This window comes from Canis aureus, chromosome 33, assembly GCF_053574225.1.
Source record: "Canis aureus isolate CA01 chromosome 33, VMU_Caureus_v.1.0, whole genome shotgun sequence".
NCBI classification, from domain to species: Eukaryota; Metazoa; Chordata; class Mammalia; order Carnivora; family Canidae; genus Canis; species Canis aureus.
Window position 1 is genome coordinate 38,456,271 of NC_135643.1, and position 12,037 is coordinate 38,468,307.

The 12,037-nt window shown below is 35.3% G+C and overlaps 1 protein-coding gene across 1 annotated transcript in view; it reads left to right on the forward strand.

Moving 5' to 3' along the window:
* The window catches only part of MYOZ2 (myozenin 2), a 43,885-nt gene that overhangs the window by 25,729 nt on the left and 6,119 nt on the right, over positions 1-12,037 (forward strand). The window contains exon 5 of the mRNA XM_077882458.1: positions 3,730-3,913. Within this exon, the coding sequence (XP_077738584.1) occupies positions 3,730-3,913 (184 nt within the window). The remainder of the gene's footprint in view (positions 1-3,729; positions 3,914-12,037) is intronic.

The following is a 12,037-nucleotide window of genomic DNA, read 5'->3' on the forward strand; positions in this document are numbered from 1 at the left end:
ATCAGTTGTGTTAAGGGCATTATTTTGAAATCAAGCAAGAAGTTTTATTATGTAGCATTGCTGAACCATAATATACCTGAAAGCTTGAACATATGCACATTCTTTCCTATACATAATTCAGCATATCAGAAAAAGAAAAGAGTTAGTTGATTCTATCTATAAAAAGAAATTGGAAAACCTGGAATATTAAAAAAAAGTGAAAAGATTAGACCTCTTATCATCTTTCAATGCAATAGGCAATTATGAAACTCTTAAAGTGATTATAAACATGATGTAGAAACATTCAAAAGCATTCCAAAAGAGAAACAAAAGCAAAAATGAATTATTGGGACTTCATCAAGATAAAAACTTCTGCACAGCAAAAGAAATAGTCAACACAACTAAAAGACAACCTATAGAATGGGAGAAGATATTTGTAAATGACCTATCAGATAAAGGGCTAGTATCCAAGATCTATAAAGAACTTATTAAACTCAACAGCAATAAAACAAACAATCCAATCATGAAATGGGCAAAAGACATTAACAGAAATCTCACAGAGGAAGACAGACATGGCCAACAAGCACATGAGAAAATGCTCCACATCACTGGCCATCAGGGAAATACAAATCAAAATCACAATGAGATACCACCTCACACCAGTGAGAATGGGGAAAATTAACAAAGCAGGAAACCACAAATGTCGGAGAGGATGTGGAGAAAGAGGAACCCTACTGCACTGTTGGTGGGAATGTGAACTGGTGCAGCCACTCTGGAAAACTGTGTGGAGGTTCCTCAAGGAGTTAAAAATAGATCTGCCCTACGACCCAGCAATTGCACTGCTGGGGATTTACCCCAAAGATACAGATGCAATGAAACGCTGGGACACCTGCACCCCGATGTTTCTAGCAGCAATGTCCACAATAGCCAAACTGTGAAAGGAGCCTCGTATCCCTCAAAAGATGAATGGATACAGAAGATGTGGTCTATGTATACAACGGAATATTACTCAGCCATTAGAAACGACAAACAAATACCCACCATTTGCTTCGACGTGGATGGAACTGGAGGGTATTATGCTGAGTGAAATAAGTCAATCGGAGAAGGACAAACATTATATGGTCTCATTCATTTGGGGAATATAAAAATTAGTGAAAGGGAATAAAGGGAAAGGAGAGAAAAATGAGTGAAAATATCAGTGAGGGTGACAAAACATGAGAGGCACCTAACTCTAGGAAATGAACAAGGGGTAGTGGAAAGGAAGGTGGGCGGGGGGTTGGGGTGACTGGGTGATGGCCACTGAGGGGGGCACTTGGTGGGATGAGCACTGGATGTTATGCTTTATGTTGGCAAATTGAACTCCAATAAAAAAATTTTTTTAAAAGTATTCCAAGCAAAGTTGATTAGAAATAAAATACACTTGAATATATACTAGAATTATAGTTATGCGATCATTATGTTTATGGGTAAAAAATACTGAAAAAAATACACAGAGGTAACATAATTGTATTAGGATGGTGGGATTTCAAGGAATTTTTTAAAATATAAAATTCTAAAATTTCCAGTTTCTAGATGACTGACATCTGATCACTTTTAGGAAAGGAATGGGAAATAAAATGTGCAAGTTATGATAATGGAGTTATGTATACTATACAAATGGAAAAGCAAAACAAAACAAAACAAATGGAACGCGCCCCTAGGGGAGACAGGAAAGGCTAAGTAGAAGATGGAACCTCAAGCTAAGGCTTAAAAGTAGGAATTTGCAGGTGGCATGAAGTAGAAAGAGCATTCCGGGCACAGGGAACTAATGGAACAAGGAAGCAGAGAAGCATAACGGGACACAAGTGTCAAGTAGGTCTAAGTTCTGGAGCATAAATATGTGAGAGGAGAATGACAGGAGATGAGGTAGGATGGGGGTATGGCCACGTGTGCCATGTTGAGTAATCTAGGTTTTTGTCATGGGGAGCCATCATGGCACCTTAAGAAAGGGAGGTCAGTGATGTGATCCAGTCTTCCAGTTAAAAAGGTCACTCAAGCAGCAGTGTGGAGGGTACAGGGAAGGGGTTGGGAGCTAAAGGTTTAGTATGAAGGCTATTGTGAAAGCCCAGGCAAGAGCTGGCCAAGGCCTGAGCCAAGGCAGTAGTAACAGAAATGAAGAGGAAAGAAGGAATTTTCTAGAGCAAGTTTTCCCAATGTTCTGTTTACAAATCCCTTGCCCTGAGATTTGGAGACCATATCTGAGACTTACGGAAGCCAAATCTCTGGAGGGAAGAACCCATTATACACATTTTAAATAGAGCCCAAAGTGACTCAGAAACAAAGGTTGATAGCCACTATTTTAGGATCCCTAAGAAGCACAGCTGGTAATACTTAATGATTTGTTGTGGGAATGAGGGGATATTTAGGATAATGTTCTGTCTTGGGCATCTAAGAGTAGACGGATAACATTGACCAAGATAACCAATATAGAAGAAGCAAGAGGTAGTAGACAATGGCTACATATAGGTCTAGACAGATTATTAAGAGGAATATTCATTTGGACAAATACACGGGTGGTTGAACAGAAGGGCCTAGAGATTAAAAAAAAAAAAAAGAGTCATCAATATGTAGGTCACAATTAAAACGATGAATATAAATGGAATTTTCTAGGCAGAATGTATAGTATAAGAAAAGAGGTTTGACTAAGTAAGTGGACAGCAGAAAAAAGAAGTCTGTCAGAAGAGATTACCATGAGATCCTGGAGGTAATCAAAAGAAAATTTAATTACCGCAAGCAAATAACTGCCTAGAGATGGCATTATCAGCAAGATATTTTGGAGGAGATAAACTCTTTAGTATAAAGGAAGGATAGGCATGATTTGACAGGAGAAATTAGAAAACATAGAACATCAGAAGAATGTAAAAGTAAGAATAATCAAATGGTAAAGGGTTTTGACATAGTGGAAAAGAGAATTATGCAAAAGACACGATGAGGCAGTATGGTGGTGTAGATAGAGAGTACACAGCTGCCTTTGAATACTTGAAGAATGTCACTTGATGCATGTGAAAATGGTTTAAAGTTTATGCCAAAATTTGTGTGATTTTTAAATGGCACTTACAAAAAATTTCCAGCTCCCACAAGAAGTTGAGGTGAGACCAGAAGCAGGAAAGTTAGGTAAGAAATCTTTAAGAACAAAGTAAACATAGGATGAGCACATCAGGGAAGATCAGTGTGGAAATAAGGCTCTTCACCATTTTGAAGCTTAAACGGTTTGCAGATCACTCGGCAGCTTAAGATAGATAATACCTAAGTATTATCTCTAATGAATCAGCTCCCAGAAGAGGGAGATTTTGTCTTCATTGCTTCCTCCCCAGCATCCAGACCACAGTAGACACCAAATATATATTTTTAACTTAATTCATTCTCCATGGTATCCAAAGCCTTCTCTAAATTAACGTAAGGGAAACAAATTTTCAAAATTACGTGAGTAGCTTCACGGAACAAATGCATACTAAGATAATCAAGGAAGAAATAACTGTATGATTTGGTATAATTAAACACTGAGAGAAGTGGTTTCTTTTGAAAATTCCGTAAGTTGCAAGGGGTTAAAAATGTCTTACAGTTTCAGACTACTGTTTTCTGAGAGACCGTAAAAAGGATGCATTCTTCATAGATTCCCTCTTGCTTGAAAAATTAAACATGGTAAACTGTTAGGTGGAGTTCAGTGACTCCCAGGCATTCTGTATTTATTCTTGCTCTATTTTTTTAAAGGATATTCTGGACCACTGAAGGAGATTCCTCCTGAAAAGTTCAACACCACGGCTGTTCCTAAGTACTATCAGTCGCCCTGGGAACAGGCCATTAGCGGTGATCCGGAGCTTTTAGAGGCTTTATACCCTAAATTTTTCATGCCTGAAGGAAAAGCAGAACTGCCTGATTACAGGAGCTTTAACAGGTAATCCAATTATCTTGGGTGATACTGTTGGCATGTAATACTGAGGCTTCTATATAGTGGTATGGAGAACTAAATTCTCTGGTAGAAAAAAAAATTTTTTTTTAAAGATTTTATTTATTTATTCATGAGAGACTACACACACACACACACAGAGGGAGAATGAGAGAGAGAGAGAGAGAGAGAGAGAGAGGCAGAGACACAGGCAGAGGGAGAAGCAGGCTCCATGCAGGGAGCCCCATGTGAGACTCAATCCTGGGTCTCCAGGATCACGCCATGGGCCAAAGGCAGGAGCTAAACCGCTGAGCCACCCAGGGATCCCCAGAAATTTTCTTTTAAGAATAGATTCAAAATAGCAATATAGGATAACTTACACAAGCCTAGGCAAGGTCTCATTGTTGCAATATTACTAATATGGCAAGCCTTGTATTTTTTAGTACAAAAATGAAGGAAATGATTCAGAAACTATCACTGTCATAGCATCAAGATAATCTCCCATATTATTTAATGTTTAAAAAAATCAGTAATAATTTCTCATTCAAAGGCTGATATTAATTTTTGTGTGTTGATTCAAATGACAGTGCTATTCAAGAATTTCAGAAATAATTTATGTATACAACTATGAGAATTACTCTGTAAGCCTAGGTTCCAACTTACATTTTTTAAACCAGATTAAAGGCAATTTAAGGATTTGTGGCCCAAGACTCCAGTATATGTACAAAGCAAAATTTATGTTACTAAAAATATTGCCAAATAATATCTCCATGATAGTATTCATAATAGATATTTATTTCTCCTTGTTATCCAATTTTAATTGTTCCCAGGAGTATTTCAGATATATTTTTAATGGTCTCATAAGCCATTCTTTGATCATTTGATTTTCATTTTAGAGTAAAGTATCTCTTGTATGCAAGCACCTGGGTGCTCAAGCGGCTGAGCATTCAACTTTCAATTTCAATTCAGGTCATGATCTCAGGGTTGTGAAATCGGGCCCCATGTCAGGCTTTTGCTGAGAATGGAGTCTGCTTAAGATTCTCTCTCTCTCTTTGTCTCTGTTGCTCCTCCATGTCCCTGCCCTCCCACCCTCGCTCACACTCCTCTCTCCCTCTCTCTCTCGAATAAATAAATAAATAAATAAATAAATAAATAAAACTACCTCCATAATGCTCTTTTGAACCCACAGAAAAGTAGACCTAATTTTTAGTCTGCCTAATCACTATTCATTTGAAAATTAATAAATGAAAGTCTTTGATTTACAAAAGAATACCACAAAGCCTGCATTTAAATAGTGATCTTCTTTAGTGCTTTTAAAATTATTGTACTATTAGAATGTTAGTTTTCACACACTACCATAATAGTGGTATTAATATTATGCCAATTATTAGTAATAGATCTACTAGGATTACACCTAATACTATTAGAATTAGTAGTAATACTAATTCTAATTAGAATTAGTAGTAATACTAATAGTATTAGTACATCTATTGCATAAATGAGGTATACATTAGAATTAGTAGAATACTAATTAGTAGAATACTAATACTAATTAGAATTAGTAGTAATACTAATAGTATTAGTACTACATCTATTGCATAAATGAGGTATACAATAGAATTTAAGGAGGGATTGAAGAGTGTCAGGGAAAGGAGGTTGGAGGGTCATTTTAGTCAATGTTATAACTTTTTTCCAAAATGAAAGTGTAGAAAATTATAAAAAGTAAAACACTAAGGAAAAATAGAAAATAACAGAATACTTGGGGCTTGTTTTTGAGATTAACGCTTTAGAGATGCTGTGTGACTTCTTGTGTATCTTGTGGCTTTATTACCCCATACCTGCTGAGCAGCTTGCTTCCAGTTTTACAAACACATTGATATATTTGGGTTGGCTATAAAGAGATGCCTATTGATTGTATAAATACCAAGTGAGTGCTATTTCAGTGAGAGAAAGAAAAAGAAAAGTTAACCTGTTAATACCTCCCCTTTACTTGAGAAATTTTTATTTCTTTTTATATATACATCAATATCAGAGCTTAATGTTAATATTACATTTTATTCTTAGGTTCTTTTTTATGAACATAAATTGATATAAGTCAATGTACATTTCATTATTATTTTAATGCATTCGAATGTCATTTCACACAAATATGCCAATGTTTATTTAGTCATAGTCACTGATTTTATGAGACAGTACATAAGTAATGCTCAACTTTTAAAGAAAATTTGAGGGATCCCTGGGTGGCACAGTGGTTTAGCGCCTGTCTTTGGCCCAGGCCGCGATCCTGGAGACCCAGGATTGAATCCCACATCGGGCTCCCAGTGCATGGAGCCTGCTCCTCCCTCTGCCTGTGTCTCTGCCTCTCTCTCTGTCTCTCTCTCTCTCTCTCTGTGACTATCATAAATAAAAATAAAAAAAAAAAAAAAGAAAATTTGAGTATGGTTACCGCATGATGTTACATGAGTTTCAGGTGTACAACATAGTACTTCAACCACTCTACATTATGCTATGCTCATCACAAGTATAGCTACCATGTCACCATGTAATGCTATTATAATACCATTGACTATATTCCCTGTGCTGTACCTTTATTCACATAACATTCATTCTATAACTAGAAGCCTGTATCTCCTACTCTTCTTCACCTACTTTGCCCATGCTCCCAATTCCCCTACTCTCTGACAATCATCAGTTTGTCTCAGTATTTGTAGGTCTGATTCTGCTTTTTGTTTGTTCATTGATTTTGTTTTTTTAGATTCCACATATAAGTGAAATCATGGTATTTTTCTCTGACTTATCTTACTTAGCATAAGCAAAATATAAGTGAAATTCACTTTAGGTCCATCTATATTGTCACAAATGACAAGATCTTATCCTTTTTTTCTTATGGCTGACTAATACTCTGTTGTGTATATTCGAATGGAATATATATACCACATCTTCTTTATGCATTCATCTATTGAGGGACACTGGGCTGCTTCCGTATCTTGGCTATTGTAAATAATGCTGCAAGATTCTTAGATTCTTTATCATTGGTAAATAGTAGATGAAACAAAATATGATGATACATAGGCAATCCCAAACAGGTAGCTTTAAGAGTCTTTTTGCCCTTAAAGTATATGTTCCTTGCTACACAAAATTTGAGGCCTTATTTGTTGCTTATACATTGCTCTAAAAGCCTACTCAACAAACAGTACAGTATAACCATATTTTTGCTTTGAATGCTTGCTAAATAAATAGTCTGTAAAAAGTTACGTAGCTAGGAAATGGAAATCCATTTCTAGCTATGGAAGACCATTTTATATCAGAACAAATTCACAAAAATAACTAGAAAAGCTAGTTATTATAAGTGTTTGAAAAGCCATCAAGGAAATAAGGACTTAAGGGCCACCTAGACATGAGCGAAATTTAGAGATGTAAACCCAACATTTGGTGTCACTTTTCTCTATTAAGGCATTTGCTGATTTATTGGCAACAACTAATAAGAAGCAGAGAAAGTGAGTGAACTTTTCAACGGTCTTGAATCAGAGAAGGCCAAAGACAGGAATATATGGTCTGCTAGGAGGAAAGACCCAGATATTCTAAGCTTTTAGTTGGGATTCCTACAGGCTATACCATTGGAATAAAGGTGAACAAGTAATAGACCAGCTTTCATGAAAATAAATGCCGGTCCTAATCAACACAATCCTAGGCCGGATAAAAATCACCTCTTTTATGACAAACTGCCTGCCACAGACAAAAGTAAATCCTTTCAGGAAGGAAGAGAACACCATTCAGAGACTCAAATTATTTCTAGAGTATTTTATACATAATGCTCATCAGTCAATTAAAAATTACCAAGCATACTATAAGACAAGACCAAATGACTAAAAACAAAGAGAAAAAAAAATAAACAAAAGAAACAGACATATAAAAGATCAAATTATTGGAATGTTGGCTACTCTAAAATAATTATGATAAATAGGTTCAAGAAAATAGATAACAAGATGAAGAATTTTAGCAGATTGGAAATATGTTTTAAGAAAGAATCAAATGGAGGGGCACTTGGGTGTCTCGGTCAGTTAAGCATCTGCCTTCAGCTCAAGTCATGATCTCAGGGGAGTGGTATTAAGCCCCGTGTGAAGCTCCTTGCTCAGCGGAGATCCTGCTTCTCCCTCTCTCTCTGCTCCTTCCCTCTCATGCTCTCTCTAATAAATAAATAAAATATTTTTAATTTTAATTTATTTAATAAAAATATTTTTAAGATAATCAAATGGAAATTGTACATAAGTGAAAAATATACAGATATAACTAGGAGATATCATGGGTTCTGTTCTAGACCACTGTAATTAAATGAATATCATAATAAAGTGAGTCAGATGAATTTTTTTGTTTCCTAGTGCATATAAAAGTTATATTTACACTATACCATAGAATATTAAGCATTATGTCTAAAACAACATGTACTACCTTAATTAAAATATACTTTATTGATAAAAAATGCTAACTCTAAGCTTTCAACAAGTCATAATCACTGATCATAGATCACAATACCATGTTTAATAATTATGAAAAGTTTGAAATACTGTGAGAATCATGAAAATGTGACACAGAAACATGAAATGAACAAAAATTTTTTTAAAAGATTTTATTTATTCATGAGAGACACACACAGAGAGAGGCAGAAACACAGGCAGAGGGAGAAGCAGGCTCCATGCAGGGAGCCCAATGTGGGACTCGATCCCAGGACTCTAGGATCACGCTCTGGGCCAAAGACAGGTGCCCAACCACTGAGCCACCCAGGGATCCCCCGAAGTGAACAAATTCTTTTGGAAAAATGGTGCCAATACACTTTCTTGACACAAGGTTGCCACAAAACTTCAATTTGTAAAAAAAATGCAACATCTGCCAAACTCAATAAAGTAAAGCACAATAAAATGGAATATTCATGTAACAACTGAAATTAAGAAGTCAAAGGATTATGTGGTTGGATCCATATGAAATTTACAAGAAACATAAAGAACAGAGAAACATGTTAAAAACACCAAGGGAATGCAATCAGTAAAATTCAGTCCGTGGGAAACTCTATAGAACAAATACTCCAGGATTTTCAATAAATAAATGGGAGGAAGAGATTAAAGGAAACTCCATAGTGTAAAAATGTTTTAAAAGACAATTTAAAAAGACAAGCAAAAGTAAACCAAAGTATTTAGAGATATAGAATTATTACCATATAAGGAAAGGTTTTAAAATATTTTACAAATTGGTATTACCATAAAAGTCAAAATATTAACTACTAGGGTCAGGAGAGGGCTGGGATTGAGCACGGACATGTTTAGGGCTTCTGGAGTAACACTTGACATGTGTAGTAGTTACAAGAGTTTTTGTTTTGTTTTGTTTTTAAAATATTTTATTTATTCATGAGAGAGAGACAGAGAGAGGCAGAGACACAGGCAGAGGGAGAAGCAAAGCAGGCTCCATGCTGGGAACCCAACACGGGACTCAATCCCGGGTCTCCAGGATCACACCCTGGGCTGAAGCTGCTGAGCCACTCAGGCTGCCCACAAAGTTGTTCACTTTATAATAAGCTGTTGTCCATTTTGATCAGGTTTTCTGTACTTTTGTTATATTTAATGATTAAAATGTCTTTAAAAATTAAATAAATAGATTTCATAGCAGATTAAACATAGCTGAAGAGAGGATTTATAAACTGATACAGAAAATGATCAATTGAAGCAGAAAGAAAAAAAGGATTCAAAATGCAGTAAAATGGAGGAAGATGCATCTGGAACAGGAACTTAAAAATGTAAAAAATGCCAATATACATGTTTGATTAGAGTCTTATGAGGGAATAAGAGAGAAAATTAGCCAGAAGCTATATCTGAGGAGTTAATGACTAAGAATTTTTCAAAAGTGACAAAAGATATCAAACTTTAGGTTCAAGAAGTCCTACACAGCCCAAGAAGGATAACGTAAAGTAGGCCATACAAAGGCACATGACTGGAAATCTGCTGAACCAAAGAGAATGAGAAAATCTTAAAGCCAAGGAATAAAAGACAACCATTTTAAAAGGGTAAAAATAAGACAACTAGAATTTATAGAAGACAATGGAATAACACCTTTAAAAATTAAATAAATAACTGCCAGCCTATAATTCTATATCCAGTGAAAATATTTTTTACAGGTAAAAGTCAAAATTAAATATTCTTACACATTTTCAGACAAAAAAGTTTTCTGACCCATGCTAGATAATGAAACAATAATAAGCAAAAGGTGTAAGTATAGGAAAGGAAAAATAGAACTATCCTCATTCACAAATGGCTGGATTATGTCCATATGAAATTCAAAAGCAGCAAGTTAGTAATTAGAATTAGTAAGTAAATTTAGCACAATCACAGAGCACAAGGCCAACATAAAAATTAATGATATTTTAATATACTAACAACAAATAATTAGAAAATAAATAATAATCATCAAGTTTTACCTTATGATTTGTAATACTTTTATTTTTTATTTTTTTATAGAATTTTTTTAAATTTTTATTTATTTATGATAGTCACACAGAGAGAGAGAGAGAGGCAGAGACACAGGCAGAGGGAGAAGCAGGCTCCATGCACCGGGAGCCCGACGTGGGACTCGATCCTGGGTCTCCAGGATCGCACCCTGGGCCAAAGGCAGGCGCCAAACCGCTGCGCCACCCAGGATCCCTGTAATACTTTTATAATGTATCTTACACTTCAGTTAAATTTAAAAATCACATTGGTAAAATAATCTCAGTAGATATCTGGGTGATTATAAGCTAGATGTGATACAAGCCATTCTTTGAATTAGTCTAGAACACATTCCAGTGATTTAAGAGATTAAAATAATTTCCAGGTACAAACTGGGTTAATATCTTTTTTGTTGTATGTTATTTAACAGGACTTTATTTATCAAACTACTCGAGATTATGGGAAAATGATTTGACCAGAAATTTAGTTTTTCTACACAAGTATTACATGTTTTAAAAATAAAACGGAGGGCAGCCCTAGTGGCGCAGCGGTTTAGCACCACCTGCGGCCTGGGGTGCGATCCTGGAGACCCGGGATCGAGTTCCACGTCAGGCTTCCTGTCTGGAGCCTGCTTCTCTCTCTGCCTGTGTCTCTGCCTGTGTTTCTGCCTCTCTCTCTCTCTCTCTGTGTCTCTGTGAATAAATAAACAAAATATTTAAAAATAAAAAAAATAAAAATAAAATGGAATAGGAAATATAATTACCCTTCTGTTTCAAATATAATTTAGTATTATTATATTGAGACTTACTTCTAATATATCTTTTTTTTTCACTTTTGCAAAAATAAATGACAGTAATAGAGAGAGAGAGGGAAATTAAGTAGTTTCCAATATTCCCAAATTCCTTCATAAAGAATAAAATAATATTATTTGGTAGCACCATATTATTACACATGATTATTGGATATTGTTAATAAGGCATATAAGGGTAAGATATAGTCTAACTGCAGTCAGCAATAATAATGACTGGATAAGAATTGGCCCCCAGATCTAATCACATATTTTTTAATTTTTTTTTTTAAATTTATTTACGATAGTCACAGAGAGAGAGAGAGAGAGAGAGAGAGAGGCAGAAACATAGGCAGAGGGAGAAGCAGGCTCCATGCACCGGGAGCCCGATGTGGGATTCGATCCCGGGTCTCCAGGATCGTGCCCTGAGCCAAAGGCAGGCGCTAAACCGCTGCGCTACCCAGGGATCCCTAATCACATATTTTTTAAATGGCCCATGGTTTACTATAACTTTGTGTTCTCGTACTCATTTTGAGTTTATATTAAATATTGTGCTTTGTCAAACAATACTATGTTCAGCCCTTATAACATGTGAAGAAAAGTAAACTAGGAGCAAGTTTTCCAGTTCTGCTTCAAAAAGCTACATGACTTTAAGCATGTCACTGAACCTCTCCTATTAGTTTCCTCATCTGTATATATCTATGATTACATAAATACCTTTAAATGTATTATGTACAATATCTACTTAGTAGAAAAAATTATTTTTATTTATATATAACCATTTTACATAATTCTTTACCTTATAGAATAATCAGAAGTTATTATGGGCATATTATTTTTTAAGATTTTATTTATTTATTCATAGAGGCACATAGA